Source organism: Ailuropoda melanoleuca, chromosome X, assembly GCF_002007445.2.
Source record: "Ailuropoda melanoleuca isolate Jingjing chromosome X, ASM200744v2, whole genome shotgun sequence".
NCBI classification, from domain to species: Eukaryota; Metazoa; Chordata; class Mammalia; order Carnivora; family Ursidae; genus Ailuropoda; species Ailuropoda melanoleuca.
In genome coordinates, this window is record NC_048238.1 from 7,206,147 (window position 1) to 7,224,181 (window position 18,035).

Below are 18,035 nucleotides of genomic sequence, written 5' to 3' on the forward strand. Positions count from 1 at the left end.
CATTCTGCACTTGAGAGATCCAGGGGGCTTAAGGTTGTTGGTTTGCTCCTGGTCACGCCTCCTTGAGGATGTGGTGGGGACTGGAATGCCAAGTCCCCAGCCTCAGCAGAGGCCTTTCCAGGGCTTTCTGCTGGCTCACAACACCCTTCTTATCCAGTTCTTACCATTGCATTTGACTCATTTCCTGTGTTCTACTTCCTGTTTCCTGCCCAACTGAGAAAAGACACAGGCCAAGCACATGGTGGGAGTCGCCAGGCTCACCACTCCTCAGGCCACACTCCATCCCTTCCCCCTACTCCTATCTGAGCTCCACAATTTTCTCAGGGCGCTCCTGGGGCCCACGAGGCACACCAAGGGCAGACCCACAATGAGCCCAGATGGAAATACCAAGTCCCCTGGTCCTGGCCTGGAGCTATTAACCGCCGGCCAAGAACAGATGTACCCACCACTGAAGAGGCTTGCTCACTTCATGTATTAAACCTGCTCACTTTCCCCAAGTGTCCTGTCCTTACGTCTCTGGGGAATGACAAATGGGGTCAATGTCCTGGATGACTCCAGAAGGACGACACATGCCATCATCTGAGCCCAAGGCATGGAGCCATACCCCACGGTCCTGCACCCAGAGAGCCTCCCTGTTACTCACCTGCAGCCACTGTCTTTCGGAACAGGATGGGGTTGGCCACAAAGACCAGTAGCAGCGGCAAGTATGTGGTGACATAGTGGGGAATGGCATGCTCCAGATCCCGCTCACACCTGGGGGAGGAAGACCAAGTCATTCTCCAAAACAAGGCTCTGCCGAAAATATGCACACTTATCTGGAAGCCGAGATAAGAAGAGGAGAGTGAAAAGGGAAACGCATAAATCCACTTCTCAGTCTGCCCAAAGGAAACGTGACTCACAGCTCATGTCTGCGAATAAGCAATACATCACCCAAGAAGGGAGATCAATCATGTTTCTGTTTGTCTTGTAAATGGAAGGACCTCTAAGGCATTCCACTAGGGGAGCTTTTAAAGGCCCCTGCTGGGAAAAGGAAAGATAGAGGCAGACACAGTGGAATGCGGGAGTCCCCTCCATGGGGTCTCTTCAAGGAGGAAAAGGACCAATGCAAGTGGAGACAGAGGCACTCAGCGACGTAGTGAGGTTTTCAGTACGCACTCGGCACTATGCCTGGCCAGTCCCGTGAAGGAGATCCAGTTCCTCCCCTTGAGCACCCCAAAACACCCGAGCTTCATGTTTCAAAAGAAATGTGCTCCCGTGGTTATGCATAACAATCATTTCAGGGGTGCTTTTCAGGGACAAGGACCAGAATTTCTTTTTTTTCCTTTTTTTTTTTTTTTTAAGATTTTATTTATTTTGAGCACCTGGGTGGCTCAGTCAGTTCAGCGCCTGCCTTTGGCTCAGGTCATGATCCCAGGGTCCTGGGATGGAGCCCCGCATCGGGCTCCCTGCTCAGGGGGACCCTGCTTCTCCTTCGACCTCTCCTCCCTGCTCGTGAATGCTCTCTCACACTCTAATAAATGAAAAAAAAAAAAAGATTTTATTTATTCATTCGTGACAGGGGTGGGCAGAGGCAGAAGTAGGCTCCCCGTTGCGCAGGGCGCCCAACCCAGGACTCGATCCCAGGACCCTGAGATCACGACCTGAGCTAAAGGCAGACACTTAACCCACTGAGCCACCCAGCTGTCCCAAGGACCGGCATTACTGTTGAAGGACCATGGGAATCGTAGTCACTGTATAACACAGTGGAGTGCCACGCACAGATGTGGGTTTACCAAGGTAAGAATTATCAGCTAAGAAATCAGCTAAGACAAAGAGGAAGAGACAATTGAAGGCAAAGGGGACAGAGGACAGCTCAGGATCAACCCAAGTAGGAGGTGGAAAAGCAGACGAGGGACCAGCCCCTCTGGCCACAGAAGGTGGAATGATAAAAATGCAAGCACTCGTTTTAATATGCATGGAGTGGTCAAACCAGAAGCAGAAAATGATAGAACATGCAAAAAAAGTCAGGAAAGAAAAACACAGAGCCACCTTTTCTCGCCATCAGAAGGCATGCAGTATTGCCTTACAATGCTACCTTCCTTGAAGAGAAGCTTTCATTTGCAATGTGAAGGCTCAAATGTGGTCTGAAAGGCTGGAGGGAGAAATGGGTAGAGGAAGAGATAAAAAGTGAGCAAGGAATGACAGGGTGAGGTTGGGGGCTTGACGCAGGCCCAACAGCAGCCTCCTAAGGACCACGGGGGCACCTCAGAGCTCCTCAAGAGCCCTGCAGCAATGGCCCCTCATGCTCAGATGCAACCTGCCCAGGAGGCTCCAGGAGCCCACAGGTGAAGGTCAGTGACGGTAACTCCCTTTCCAATTAAGTGCATTCCAGTATAACACCACCGTCACTGTATTTGTCCTTTTCAAGTTCCTCAGGATGGACCTACATAGAACTTTGGGGGTGTTCCCATCAACGAGGCAACACCAATTTGAAGGTGTCTAAGTGAGTAGCTGCAAGAAGTCAAAAAGGAAGGGGGGAGAAAAGATCTAACCATGAGTCAGCAAACTTTCTGTCAGGGAACATTTCCAGTATGTATTTTATGCTCCGTGGACCACACAGCCTGTCGAAACTGACACTGCAGTGTGAAAGCAGCCATAAACCACGCATAAACAAATGGGCATGACTGTGTTCCAATAAAATTTTATTTACAAAACCAAGCAGAGGGCTGGATTTCTCTGCAGGGCTGTGCTGTGTTGATCCTTGTCTACACTGCCCTAAAATCACAAAGAGACAATGTCCAACCTGTTTTTCAGTTTTCCATTGGAAGAATATACACACTTGGAGGGACCATAAGGCCTTAGAAATGGTTGCACTGATGAGATTTTTTCTAAAAGATTTTATTTACTTATCTGACAGAGAGAGAGAGTGAACACAAGCAGGGGGAGCAGCAGAGGGAGAGGGAGAAGCAGGCTCCCCACTGAGCAGGGAGCCCAACACGGGCTCGACCCCAAGACTCTAGGATCATGACCTGAGCCCAAGGCATACGTCTTACCGACTGAACCAAACCAACTGAGCCACCCAGGCGCCCCTGCGTTGACTAGATTTTAAGGCTGAAGAAGAACCTGAGACAATTTCCGCTATCTATCTCCCTGTATCTGTGTTCAGGATGGGAAGAGGGAAGAGAAGTGACAGAGTGAGGCAAGCAGAGGCTCAGAACCAGCCACTTGGAGTTCATCCTTAGGAGGGCAAACTCCCCTGGTCATGCAGATGAAGCTGGCTGGAAGAATAAAAAGTAAACAACGGATTTGCCTGAGAAAGCTCCAGCAGAATGGAGAGGGACACACCCAGAGCTGTGTGCACATTGTCACACGGAGGACACACCCCTGAAGCTCTGCGCACAGGCACCCCCTGGCACAGATGCGAAGGGCAGAGGCAGGGAAATGAGCTCAAGAGCACAAGGTATTGTAGTGTGCGTCCCCTCCCCCCAGGGTGCAGGCGGCTCTGGGAACAAGGGCCTGACCTGCAAGGGGCCCACTCTGGCTCGGGGCCCAGGCATTGTCTGCAAGAGCACGCCACAGGCGGGGGAGCTGGGAGTCCTGGCTTACCTGGACACGGAAGGATAGTAGAGCACGGCCACTCCCTCCACGCAGAGCAGCGCGGCCAGGCCCCAGGCCATGATGCGGTAGAGAAGGATGGTGCTAGGGGAGAAGCGGGACAGGGGGCCCTGCCTGAGAGGAGGGACGGAGACGTCCAGCAACAGAAAATACCAGACCCACTCCCGGGCCCCAGAACACTCAGGAAAATGTACACTGAGCAAACCCTTGGCAAAGACTTGCCTTATTATGCCTCTGAGTGTTAATTTGTTAATTGAGATGAAATTCATGACATAAAAGTAACCATTTTCAACTGAGCAACTCAGGAACATTCAGTAAATTCATCATGTTGTGCAATCATCTCCTCTATCCAGTTCGAAAACAGTCATCACCCCTGAAGGAAAGCCCAGACGCATTAGGCAGGCACCCCCAGTTCCTCCTGCTCCTGGCCCCCAGCAACCACCAGCTTCGTGTCTCTACGGTTTTCCTGATTCTGCACAATTCAGGCATATGGAGCCACACGGTATGTGGCCCTCTGCGTCTGGCTTCTTTCACAACATGAGGCTTTCAAGGTGAGAGGAACAAGGCACGGGTACCTCATCCGTCCTCCTCAGCACCCGGCTGACCCACTAAGCGAGGAGCTCCTATCCCTAAACCTTCCCAAAGGTACCCCTGTACCTAAAAGTCAAGGATCTCCGTGCTCAGTCGGAACCAAGGTCTCTGAAGAAATGTGTGCTCATTGGATGTTCCAGGACATGGGGAGCTTCCCTTCCTTGCCTTCCTCCCCCACACCCCACCACTAGCTGCATGCTTCACATTCCGGGACCATCTCGACCCTTCATCTTCCTACGCCCACACACCCCGCCCTTTCTCCCTACAGACTGAAGGCAGCCAGCCCTGCAGCTGGGGTCCCGAAGACGGACGCACAGCTCTCTGTGCCAAGGCAGCATTCAGTTTGCCTCCTCTGTGTCCCAGGACGGGGGGCCCAGTGCTCCATCAGATGACCTAGCCACAACCCAAGACTCTACCAGACTCCCGGCAAACAGTGCAACACCCAACCCATCGGGATTTTAACTCTGAAGATTAGCTGTGTAGACAAGGGAATGGTCAGGGATCCGAATGAAGGGATGCCCTTCTAGAAAGAGACAGGAGAAGAGAGACAGCACAGGGGAATGAGCTTCAGGAAGAAGCAGCACTTCCTAGCAGCTCTCTGGAAGGCCACAAGGAAAGGACTCCAGCATGTTTTTACTTCCAAGTTAGAACCGGTTCTGGAGCAGCCCTGCCCTTTCTCTCCTGATCTGGGAGCTGGTGGGGCGGGTCTTGCCCAGAAGTCAGAGGCTCCACATGAAACAAAGGAAAAAACGAGCAGCTTTCTGCAAGGGCCTGGGTGGCTGAATAGTGCAGAAGGTCTGCACTAAGACCCCCACCTAGGGCCACAGGGAGCTAGGAGTATGGAGAGGTGGGAGACAGCAGGCCAGGGGGCGAGGCCAGGCAGGTGCAGGGCTGGAGGTGGCCAGGCTAGTCAACAGCGCTCTGGCTCCAGACGGCCAAGCAAGGTGGGAGGCAGGCCCGTGCTCGGGCGGCAGCCACTTTAATAACTCATACCATCCAAAACCCACACCAGGTGGTGAGTCTGAACTCCAGTGCATCCACAGTGAGGAGCAGCAAGTGGCCGAAGACCCTTGTCCCTTTATCTGACCACTAGACAGTTTCCAGGCCTGCAACGACCCCCTTCTCTCACACTCGTGTTCACGGAGCAAGTAGTGACTCCAATGTAGGGCTTTTCCCACACTCCTAACCACCTTCTGTGACTGGTTAAAACCTGTACATCTAGCATCGGGAACCAAAACAGCAGTTAAATCTTAACTCTAAATCTGTCTTAATGACATTTCTTAGGATTAGGATTTGTAAAAAGATTCTCCTGTGCCAAAAAAAAAAAATAGCTTTGGACTGGAAGGATCTAGAAGCGAACGTGGGGTTTAATCCAGCCATCCCTGCCTTGGAACTCCTTCCGACCCATCACGGGCAGCTCGTCTCTTCACTGTCACCTGCAGAATGAAGTGCCCTCAGCCCTGGGAGCAAGCCGGCAAGCAAGGAGCTCCAACCCCCTGTGCTGGCCCCAGGCGCCCTCCCACCAGGAAGCACGGCTTCTGCCAGGGAGACAGAGGTAGGGGCGGGGTCTCTGTGGAGCCAGAGCATCGTCTTATCTCTCTGCTGTGCTCCCTACTCCTTTCTGTTTAAGGTTTATTTATTTGAGAGAGAGCCAGCGAGCACACAAGCGAGCAGTGTGGGAGAGGAGCAGAGGGAAAGGGACAGAGAGACACCCAATCAGACTCCTCACTGAGCCCAACGCAGGGCTTGATCCCATGACCCTGACTGACAGCAGGACCTGAGCTGAAACCAAGAGTCGGAGGCTTCACCGACTGAGCCACCCACGCGCCCCAGCCCTACTCCTTTCTGATGGGAGAGCCCACTTCACTCTCCAAGGTCTTCCTAGCGCTGGCCCCCATCTTGGGAACTTTGCCTCCGGCTTGATTGGCAGGTGCTCGGAAGCCATGCTCTGCCAGCATCCTCTAATCTCTGCACGCCCTCTGCATCCTGCCTATCCTTACTCTGTGCTCCAAAATGCGTTCCAAACACGCTTCTGGGCATGAGGAGGGCTTCCTGATTGCCTGCCCTGGCTTCCGAGGGCTCTGTCTTCTCCATCCAGAAAGCTCTCAGGCTGCCCCATCTGACCACAGTCGTCCATGGGTAGGGGTGAAGCAATGCACACTCTTGTGACAGCAAGAGGCATACTCTTCTTGCAGCTTCCTTTTGGTGCTCCAAGGCTCCTCTTATCTCCACAACTGGCTGTCTGTGAGACCTCTAGTGTGTCCAAAATTGAGTGAGAAAGGAATCAGAAACACACACTTGCACTGGGCTTCCAGGTCCAAGACCTCTCACTGCAGCTAGTTTTGACTACCCAAAGCCATTTTCCCTTTTTCTTTAGTAACATAATGTGATGTCATGCCAAACAGCAGTATGCTTGGCTAACAAACTATACTTCCAACCTTCCTTTAGTGGCCATGCAACTAAATTCTGGCCGATAATACAAAAGTGGAATTGTTACGTAAACTCTCCAGGGAGGGTGCTTAAAGGGAGGTGGCTCAGGAGAAAACAGACCCTTATGCATTGCCCCCTTCCTACCACCTGCTGCCTGGATGCAGATGTGATGGCTAGAGCTCCAGCAGCTATATTGGGCCATGACACCTTGAAGCTGGAAGTCACACAATGGAAAAGGGAGCAAGAAGATAGAAGGAGCTTGGGTCTCTGATGTCTAAGGGCACTGGATTGTCTACCTCTGGCCTCTTTTAGCATGGAAGAAAAATTATCTTAATAAGTCCCTAATATTTAATGAATTTTATATAGTCAAAGCTAATCCTCACTGATACACCCGGTTGGCTGCCTCTGACCCTCACCGCCTTCCCTAGAGAATTTTCAAAACCAAGAATATATAGGTTCTGTACGGATGTATAAAAATTTAGGAGCTAAATTAAAAAGGTGGAAGGAACAAGCACAAAAAAACACACTAAACTTCAGGCCAGAGAGACCAAAGTTGATGAGGACACATGAGGAATACCAATGATTTCATTATTTCATTTTTAAAGGTTTTATTTACTTGGCAGAGAGAGAGAGAGCACAAGCAGGGGGAGCAGCAGAGCGAGAGGGAGAAGCAGGCTTACCGCTGCGCAGGGAGCCCAACGCGGGACTCGTCCCCAGGACTCTGATATCGTGACCTGTACTGAAGGCAGACAATTGACTGACCCACCCAGGAATCCCCTACCAACGATGTGAGAGCAAGGAACTACTAAGGTTGCCCAGCGTATTCTATGGCCTGAATGTGATCTTTGTTTACCGATACTGGCGTTAAAAGTAAATGTATTCGGGCGGCTGGCTGGTTCAGCAGGTGGAGCACACAACTCGTGATCTCAGGGTTGTAAGTTCAAGCCCCACATTGGGTATAGAGATTACTGGAAAATAAAATCTTCAGAGGTCCCACGTCAAGCAGGGAGCCTGCTTCTCCCTCTGCCTCTGTCATTCTCCTGGCTTGTTCTCCATTTCTCTCTCTCAAATAAATAAAATCTTTTAAAAAAATAGAAATAAAATTTTTAAAAAATAATTTAAAAAGTGAATTTATTCAACAAATGGTGCTGGGACAACTGGACATTCACGTGAAAAAGAATGAACATCAACCTTTTCCTCACCTACACACAGAAATTAATTTACAATGGATCACTGGGGCACCTGTGGCTCCGTCAGTTAAGCATCCAACTCTTGGTTTGGGACCCTCGATCTAAGGGTCATGAGATGAAGCCCCGAGCTGGGCTCCATGCTCAGTACGGAGTCTGCTTGAGATTTTCTCTCTCCCTCTGCCTGTCCCCCCACCCCAACAAAATAATTAAAAAAAAATTTTTTTTTTTAAGATTTATTTATTTGACAGAGAGAGTGAGCACAATCAGGGGGAGTTGGAAAGGGAGAACCAGGGTGCCTGGGTGGCTCAGTGGTTAAGCATCTGCCTTCGGCCCAGGGCGTGATCCCAGACTACTGGGATCGAGTCTCGCATCGGGTTCCTCTGCTGGGAGCCTGCTTCTTCCTCTCCCACTCCCCCTGCTTGTGTTCCCTCTCTCGCTGGCTCTCTCTGTCAAATAAATAAATAAAATCTTTAATAAAAAAAAAAAAAAGGAAAGGGAGAAGCAGACTCCCTGCTGAGCAAGGAGCCCGATGTGGGGCTCGATCCCAGGATCCCAGGATCATGACCTGAGCTGAAGGCAGACACTTAACTGACTGAGCCACCCAGGTGCCCCATAAATAAATAAAATCTTAAAGATAAATAAAACAGATCATAGACCAGCACCTGGCGGGCTTAGTTGGTAGAGCATGTGACTCTTGATCTCAGGGTTCTGAGTTCAAGCCCCACACTGGGTGTGGAGATGAGTTAAAAAGAAAATCTTTAAAATGGATCACAGATCTAAATTAAAGTACTTTTTTTTTTTTTTTTTTTTTTTGGTTCCTAAGTTTTATTCAAGAACTCATACAAAATACTCCAGATAAATGAGTTTCAAGCCTCATCTTCCTCACCCTGGTTAACCTGGAAATAACGCAATTCACAAACTTCTTTGCCGTTAGCAACTATACGCAACCACTCACATGGATGATGATTTTTCAAATATTTTTTGGTGAGATACCGCAAAACCCTTTTGGAAAAAGGCACCTTAGGGGCACCTGGATGGCTCAGTTGGTTAAGCATCCGACTCTTGGGGCACCTGGGTGGCTCAGTCATTAAGCGTCTGCCTTCGGCTCAGGGCGTGATCCCGGCGTTGTGGGATCGAGCACCACATCAGGCTCCTCTACTGGGAGCCTGCTCCTTCCTGTACCACTCCCCCTGCTTATATCTCTCACACTGGCTGTCTCTGTGTGAAATAAATAAAATCTTTAAAAAAAAAAAAAAAGCATCCGACTCTTGGTTTCGGATCAGGTCATGATCTCATGGGTCCTGTGATCACACCCCACGTGGAGCCCCAAGGCCAACTCTGAGCCCCGTGGAGAGATTCTCTCCCTCTGCTAGCCCCCCCCCCCACTGTATTCACACCCCACGTGAAGCCCCAAGGCCAACTCTGAGCCCCATGGGGAGATTCTCTCCCTCTGCCAACCCTCCTCCCACTGTGATTACACCCCGCATGGAGCCCAAAGGCTAACTCTGAGCTCCGTGGAGAGATTCTCTCCCTTTGCTAGCACCCCACCACTGTGATCACACCCCACGTGGAGCCCCAAGGTCAACTCTGAGCCCCGTAGAGAGATGCTCTCTTTCTGCTAGGCCCCCTCCCACTGTGATCACACCCCACGTAGAGCCCCAAGGCCAACTCTGAGCCCTGTGGAGAGATTCTCTCCCTTTGCTAGCCCCCCCCACTGTGATCACACCCCACGTGGAGCCCCAAGGCCAACTCTGAGCTCCATGGAGAGATTCTCTCCCTCCGCTAGCCCCCTCCACTGTGATCACACCCCACGTGGAGCCCCAAGGCCAACTCTGAGCTCCGTGGAGAGATTCTCTCCCTCTGCTAGCCCCCCCCCACTGTGATCACACCCCACGTGGAGCCCCAAGGCCAACTCTGAGCCCCGTGGAGAGATTCTCTCCCTCCGCTAGCCCCCTCCACTGTGATCACACCCCACGTGGAGCCCCAAGGCCAACTCTGAGCCCCGTGGAGAGATTCTCTCCCTCTGCTAGCCCCCCCCCCACTTGCAAGTGCACTCTCTCAAATAAAGAAGTAAATCTTGAAAGTAAAATCTTTTAAAAAAATATATGTAAGGGGCACCTGGGTAGCTCAGTAAGTTAAGTGTCTGCTTTCGGCTCAGGTCAAAGTCCCAGAGTCCTGGGATGCAGCCCTGTGTGGGGCTCCCTGCTCAGCAGGGGGTCTGCTTCTCTTCTCGCTCTCCCTCTGCTGCTGTCAAATGATCTCTCTCTGTGTCAAATGAATAAATAAAACCTTAAAATACATATATATATATATATAGAGAGAGAGAGAGAGAGAGAGAGAGAGAAAGAGAGAGAGAGTTAAAATTTAGCACATCCGGGGGCATCTGGGTGACTCAGTTGGTCAAGCATTTAACTTGTGATTTCAGCTCAAGTCATAATCTCAGGGTCGCGAGATTGAGCCCCATATGTCAGTTCTGTGTTGAGTATGGAGTCCACTTGAGCTTCTCTCTCTCTCCCTCCCTCTCCGCCCCTCCACCGCCCCACTCCCCCGCTTACGTGCTCTCTTAAAATTAAAGAAAACAAAATGCAGTGCATCCATACAGCGGAACACTATTGAGAAGCGCACAGGCAGGAGCTGCTGATACTGCTACAACACGGGGAGCACTGGAAAACGTCCTGCTAAGTGTAAGAAGCCAGACATAAAAGGTCATGTGTTGAATGACTCCACTAACAGGCAATGCCCGGCGTAGGCAAACCTGGAGACAGAAAATAGACTGGTAGTTGCCAGGGGCCTGGGTGGTGGGCAGGAATTAATCACTGGTAAAGAGATTTGGGAGCGGGTGGTAATTAATGTCCTTAAACTAGTTGGTGTGATGGCTGCGTGATTTTGTAACTATACTAAACAATGAATTTTATATACTTAAATAGGTGAACTGTACAAAACCGTTAAAAAAAAAAAAAAAAAGAGTAAGCAAACAAGAGCTCCATTGGAAAGTGGGCGACACATGCTTCCTGGACCAGGAGTCAGGGGACACGGGCATTCACCCCACCCTGCCATGTGGCTTCCCTTGGTCACTGAGGTCCTCTGTGTTTCTGTTGCCCTAACACAGACGCACGTGCCAGCTGCAATCCCAGCGCACGGTTCCTGACAGCCTACTATGTGCCAGGCACGGTTCTCAACCATCTACACGCAGCATCACATGGACTCTCCTGGGACCTGACGAGGGGTACTATTTTACAGTCGGGACGGCAGAAGTCTAGAGGGGTTAAGCAGCTTGCTGACAGCCACACAGCTGGTGACAAATGCACGGGCCATACCCACCAGATCATTTCTCCCCGGGCAGACCCCCGCAGCTCGTGCTTGGTTCCATATTTGGCATAACATGTCAATGCACACTTCTAAGACTCTTTTCCTCAAACCTTTAAATCGTCAAAAATTGTCTATATTCATGTGAATACTTTTTTAGTATGTGTCCAAAATGCAAATATGTAATTTACAGATGACTTATCATGGTCTAAACATCATTTTGATTCTGCCTTCAGCCTTTTTTAAAAATGAGCTGCCAGAGAGGTTTCTCGGAGGGGGCCGGCCGACATTCTGACTGTGTGTGCCATACTGAAAAATACCTTGGAGCCCTCGGGGATACCCCTGACCCTTCCTCACACGACAGGATCTGGGCAGAGAGCTCTTCTTGCTCCCTGTGAATACCTGTGTCCCGCCGATCTCCGGATCACCAGATAGGCGTCCACCGCATAGCAAAACAGCCACCAGAAGCAGGCGCTGTACAACAGCTGGGTCCACATCTGTAATCAGGAAGAGCCTGGCATCAGAGCTCCTGGAAACAGGCACCAGACTGCCCCAGCCGTGAAACGAGCTGGCAGATGCCTCCTCCTTCCTCTGACATCAGGAAGCAGGACATGAAAGCCATCTGGAGACGCGTGGACGGTCTGGGAACGCAAGGGTGGGATGTGGCCCAGGACGCGGCGTCCCTTTGTGCTCCGTCTGCTGGGCGGGGCTGCACCAGCCAGCCCTGCCTTCCGCACACTCACAGGCATGGAAGAGGAAGGACTCAGACGGGAGGCCTACACCGGTGTGAGGGCTCACAGCGCCTGCCAAGGAGCCACTCTTTGCTGAGAATGAAGGAGGATGGACAGGAAAGGGCTTCCCAGAAAGGGGCAGCACGAGACTGGTGTGCCTCCTGGGGTGGGCTGAGACCGCTGGTCCACTGCCTGCCGCTGGAAAGCAATGTGGGCAGAAGGGAGAGAAGCACAGACTTCTGTGACAGTGTGGTGCATGGGGCAGGATAGATACGTCTAATTCAGTGCCCGTTTCATGAAGCAGAATACATTTCTCCTTTTTGTTTTTGGCCAGCTGGTTTTAACTGCAGCGCAATCTAAGGTAAGTGTGGTCTATGTGTGCTTAGAAGTGGGGCAGAGACAAGCCACACTACAGCAATGGTTCTCCAACCTAAGGGGGAGTCGGGAGCCCCCAGAGGGTCTGTTACATTGGAGATGGCCCCCACCCCAAGGTTCTTGATCAGTAGGCTCTGAGAATTTGCGTTCTAACAAAGGCCAGTGGGTTGAGACCACGCTTTGAGGACTTTTGAGGACCTCGGCCTGAGAGGAGGACGGGGGGAGAAGAGGTGAACACAAGGAAGGTGTACTTACCGCACTCCCCACACAGTACGCAGCAGGCCAAATGTCTGTCCCATTCACACTGGAGGGGTTTTCAACGAACTCTGGGAATCCTAGCCACACCACAGACCGGAATACGATACCTAAGAGAGAATCAGGTGGTACAGTCATCCCTTGGGCGACGCATTCCAAGACCCCCAGTGGATGTTGAAACCGCGGATTGTACTGAATCCAATATATGTTTTTTCCATTACATGCGTTCCTATGACAAAGCTTAGTTTATAAATTAGGCACAGTAAGAGATGAACAGCTAACAATAAAATAGAACAGTTATAACAACAGAGGGTCATGGAAGGTACGTGAATGTGGCTTTTCTCCAAACATCTTACTGTACTCTCCTCACTTTTCTCATGATGATGTGAGAGGATAAGGTGCTTGTGTGATGAGAGGACGTGCGGCGAAGGACGCAGGCATCGTGATGTAACGTGAGGCAACTACTAACCCTCGGCCAGCACCCGGGAAGAAGGAGCCCCTGCTTCCAGACCACAGTGCACCAGGGGGAACTAAACCCGCAGAAAGCAAAACCGAGGCTAAGCGTGAACTACCACGCTTTGTAATGGACCTAACTCACATTTAAAGCGGACTTGGGGCTCTCTAAGAACGGTAAGTAGATGGACGGATGGATAAATAGCTAGGAAGGGACAGAGAAAGAAATGACGGATGAAAGAAACACATACATGGGTGTGTGCAGAGAAAGAGAAACAAATGAGATCCAAGGAGAAATTATTTCGGTCACAAAGCAAGCCCAGGCACTTTGATCTCAACTTAAATCATCACTAGGCACAGTCCTATCCCTAATGTGTTGTTTGTTTACTCGATATGAAGAAGCAGTTATGTGAATAACAATCTGTATTTCTTGGCTGTGTTTTTAATGTCCATATTAACTATTCCTCACACACACAAAAAAAAAGATTGAGAATGCACGATTCTGAAATGTAAAAAGACTCTCGTTCTCTGAAAAAAACGCATTTAAGATTTTCATAAATTGGCTCTAGGCAATTTGCTGTTGACATTTATTATTTATAAGTTTTCTTTGCTACTAGGCTCAAATATCTAATTCTCCTCAAAACAGTATACATCCTTAAGGTATATACGACGCCCGCTTGCTAGGTAACGTGACATGCTTTGTCTAAGCATATGCTTTGTAAGACGATACTAAAGGGTAACTGTAAACAGTACAAAGTTATACAGTATGTACTCATGTACTCGAATCGTGTGTAACACACTATCAAATATACAACACATGATACACTACTAGACACCGTAATACACCACCGAACTCACACTGCATACGCTACTACCAGATACATACTGTAGAATACATCACCAAATATCGGGGCCCCTGGGTGGCTCAGTCGGTTGAGTGTCTGCCTTCAGGTCAGGTCATGATACCGGGGTCCTGGGATCGAGCCCCACATCGGGCTCCCTGCTCAGGGGAAGCCTGCTACTCCCTCTCCCTCTGCCCCTCCCCCTTGCTTATGTGCTCTCTCTCTCTCTCAAATAAATAAAATCTTATAAAAAAATATACTCTATATAGTGTGTGATATACTACAAACATACATTATGTAATATGACACCAAATTTATATTATGCAACATACCACTAAAGAGGAATTATGGACACTAAAAAACTTAAGATAGATCTTCTCTTTATCAAGCACTGCTCATAAAAATAATGCTTCCCTTCTGTAGAATGCTTTATCACTTTCAGCATCTAGCACTCCTCTGAGCTCAATAAATGCCCTACTTATTTTTGTATTGATATGAGCTGACAAAAGTCAATTCACAAGATGTGTATGTTAAGTCATTACGCTGTAGATCTTAAATTTTTACTGTGCTGTATATCAATCACATCCCAATAAAACTGAAAAAAACCTCTGCCCTATGAGGTAGGCATCTTAAGTATTATTTTTCAGTGAAGTGTCAGTCACCAGGCCTTCCCCTTAATTCTGCCTCTGCTCATTTAACACCATGCATCTCCCTTCCAAAAGAGAATATACGAATATTATTCCACTGATCCTCAAAAGATATTTGGGTGCATCTTTATTTCCAGATATCCAAGTTACAGAAACTACATTGCTATTAAGATGCTTTTCCAGGTGTGCCTCGGTGGCTCAGTCAGAAGAGCGTGCGACTCTAATCTTGGGGTTGTGGGTTCGAGCCCCATGTGGGGTATAGAGATTATGTAAATAAACTTAAAAAACAAACAAACCATGCTTTCCCAAAATGTTTTAGCAGAATCAGGAAGAAAACCAGTTTTTTTTTTTTTTAAACATTTTTATTTATTTATTTGACAGAGAGAGAGAGACAGCCAGTGAGAGAGGGAAGACAAGCAGGGGGAGTAGGAGAGTAAGAAGCAGGCTCCCACCAAGCAGGGAGCCCGATGTGGGGCTCAATCCCAGGACTCCGGGATCACGCCCTGAGCCTAAGGCAGACGCTTAACGACTGAGCCACCCAGGCGCCCCAGAAAACCAGTTTCTGATTTAATTAACCAGCACCAAGATGATTTTATCCCTAATAGAAAGGAAGTACTGCTTCCTGTCTGACTCCTGAGGTCTGAGAAAGTGACCAGAGGTTCCACAGCATTTACTGGAAGTCAAGGTCCTTAAGGGTCTCCAGTCCCAAGAGCACATGGGCTAACTGGGCCCTGAGATACGGTCACCTGTACCGTGATCTGCTCAAGGTGGGGTGTGAGCTGCTGCCATCCCCTCAGGGCCCAGCTCCAACACCATCAGCAGCCCTTGCTTCAAAAGCAAAATTACTGAAAAATACAATTCCAAAATGATTAGCACCTGTCAGCCAACTGCCAAGTGCGGGCTGTACCTGGATCCTGATTCAAACAAACCAACTGTAAAACAGCATTTATGAGACAACTGAACATACAGCAGTGACATTAAAGAACTGATTTTCAGGGCGCCTGGGTGGCTCCGTTGGTTGAGGGGCTGCTTTCGGCTCAGGTCATGATTTCAGGGTCCCGGGATCAAGCCCCCTCGGTAGGGAGTCTGCTTCCCCCTCTTCCTCTCCCCCAGCTTATGCTGTCAAATAAATAAAATCTTAAAATTGATTTTCATTATTTTAAGATGATAATACTACCAGTGTGAGATAGATATACACACACACACACACACTCTCACACCCTATCTTCTAGAGCTATATACTGAGATCTGTATGGATGAAAGTATATACATTCTGGGATTCACTTCAAATTAATCCAGTGGAGAGTTTGATAAGAGGATGGAGTATAGATAAAGTGAGGTCATGGTTCCAGGGGTTCATTATACAGGCTGTGTGATTTGTGTATGTTAGAAATTCTCCAAAATAAAACTTTAAAAAATTGGTCAGCGATACCTAGCTTAGAGGTCTCTAAAATGGGCCGGTGGGGTGGGGGTGGGGGGCAAAGTTTCTGCAGACATCCCCCTCTGCCCTTATCTCAGCAGGAGATAATGCACAAATGCAAGGCCTGGCTATGCTTCCATAAAACTGTACTGAAAGATACCGATATTTAAATTTCATGGAATATTTAATATGCCAGGAAATATTTTTCTTTTAAATAAAAAAAAAAAAACAACAACTTTTGGGCTACAGAAAGAGGCAGCAGGCAGAATTTGGCCACCTGTGGTATAAAACCCAAGCCTGACAAAACATATATTTACATATATTACGGATACATAAAATTTTCTTCCTGATTCTGCTAAACCATTTTGGAAATGATTGTGTGTGTCTACACAAAATACTGTTAGTCTCTCACTGGCAGAATAATTATGGATCCATTCGAATATCTGAGTTTTGCTTAACTGCCCTAAGTGTCCTTAGTAAGTTTGCAATAACAAACACTATAAACTGTTGTTTTTTTGTTTTTTCCTTCAACAAATGTCCCCCGGGCGTGATTTTTACTGCCTATCATGTTTTGCTAAGTCCCCTGGCCGACCCGTCCTGTCCCTAGGGAGCCGTCTCCAGTTTCGTCCTCTACGCTACGAATATGCAAACACCCGACCCAACTCCGCAGGCCATGCTCCCTCACCTTGGGACCTAGCAACGCGCGGGCGGAGAGCGCTCACCTGGGCACCGAGCAGGTCCCAACCCGCGGGCCGCGCGCGCTCACCCGGGCACCGAGCAGGTCCCAACCTTCGGGCCGAGTCCGCTCACCCGGGCACCGAGCAGGTCCCAACCCGCGGGCCGCACGCGCTCACCCGGCGACAGAGCAGCTCCCAACCCGCGGGCCCAGCGCCTTACCCAGGCAGCCAAGCAGGTCGCAGGCGGCGGCGGCGCGCAGGATGGACGGAGGCCGGGGCGCGCGCCGACGCCGGCGGGGCTGTGGAGGGGGGCCCCCAGGCCCGCGGGCCGGCGCCGGGGCAGCAGCTGCAGGAGGCCGAGCAGCAGACTGCAGGCGCCGCTGCCCAGGCACAGCGCGTGGAAAGCCCGCGGCTGGAAGCTCAGCACTAGCTGTGTGGCGGCGTCCCGCGTGGGGCAGCAGAAGGTCCCGAGGCGTGGGGAGGCCATGGGCCGTGCTCAGGGACGCGGCTCAGGTCTGCCCGGAGCCCCCGGCGGCCCGCCTGAATCAGGTGCTGGGCCGGCCGGGAGCGGGGGGATCATGTGCCAGGGGCCGCTCCCCCCACCCCGCGCGTGCGGAGAAGGCGCCGACCTCGGTTGGGGGCTGTGCGCCCTCTGCAAACACCACGAGGTCTCACGAGGGTGAGGCTGGGTTCAAAGGAGGAGGGGTGCGGGAAGGAGAAAGACCCCGTGGCCGGGCAGGTCAGCTTTCTCCACTTTCTCCAAACTGCCACCTCGCCTTAACTGATCTAACTAGAAAAACATGCCTCATTTGCCAGCTCTTCCCTATTTGGGACCCGACGACATCCCTCATGTTGGTGCGTTACAGGCACCAGAACACGTCCATCAACTCCGAGGAGACAGGTGTTGAAACAGCGCTTTTTCATGCCCCCGCGAAAACAATCTCGCAGAGGTAGGGTTTTCGTTGAAAATCAGACCTCAGACAAAGACGGGGGCACTTGGCCTAACGAGACACGTTCACACAGATACTTTGCACCTTACTGTTCAGTGTTCCGTTGCTACTCAGCTTCAATATAGGCTTTGGCATGCTAAATTAGCTTTCGAGAGTAATTATGGTTTTTAAAAGTCATTCAAGTTCATTCTGATTTAACTGTTTTTGTGTTTCATTATGCATTGAAAATCAAGCTTGCTTCTACATGCATAAAAGTTTCAAAGCTATATCATCACTGGGCGCCTGGCTGGCTCAGTTCGTGGAGCATGGGACTCTGGACCTCAGCTTGTGAGTTCCAGCCCCAGGCTGGGTGTAGAGATTACTTAAAAAAAAAAAAATTACATTAAAAAAATTACATTTAATCACTAATGACAACAGTAAGCATACTGGTGAAGTTTAGAAACAAACCCTCAAGGTTGAAAATAAACCCCCCCCCCAGGTTACGGCTTTACTAACCAAAGCTTCATTTAAAATAAACCCCCAAAACCCTATCAGATTTATCATCTAATAAATTAAAAGGCCCACTGGCAAAGCC

The 18,035-nt window shown here is 49.8% G+C and overlaps 1 protein-coding gene across 1 annotated transcript in view; it reads right to left on the reverse strand.

Annotated features, from left to right (window-relative positions):
* Positions 1–17,315, reverse strand: part of GPR143 (G protein-coupled receptor 143) — a 40,955-nt gene extending 23,640 nt beyond the window's left edge. Inside the window, 6 exon segments of the mRNA XM_034649300.1 lie at positions 644–753; positions 3,586–3,678; positions 11,514–11,608; positions 12,473–12,582; positions 16,732–16,789; positions 16,792–17,315. Coding sequence (XP_034505191.1) covers positions 644–753; positions 3,586–3,678; positions 11,514–11,608; positions 12,473–12,582; positions 16,732–16,789; positions 16,792–16,998 — 673 coding nt within the window. The 5' untranslated portion in view covers positions 16,999–17,315.
* Positions 17,316–18,035: the final 720 nt, after the last annotated feature.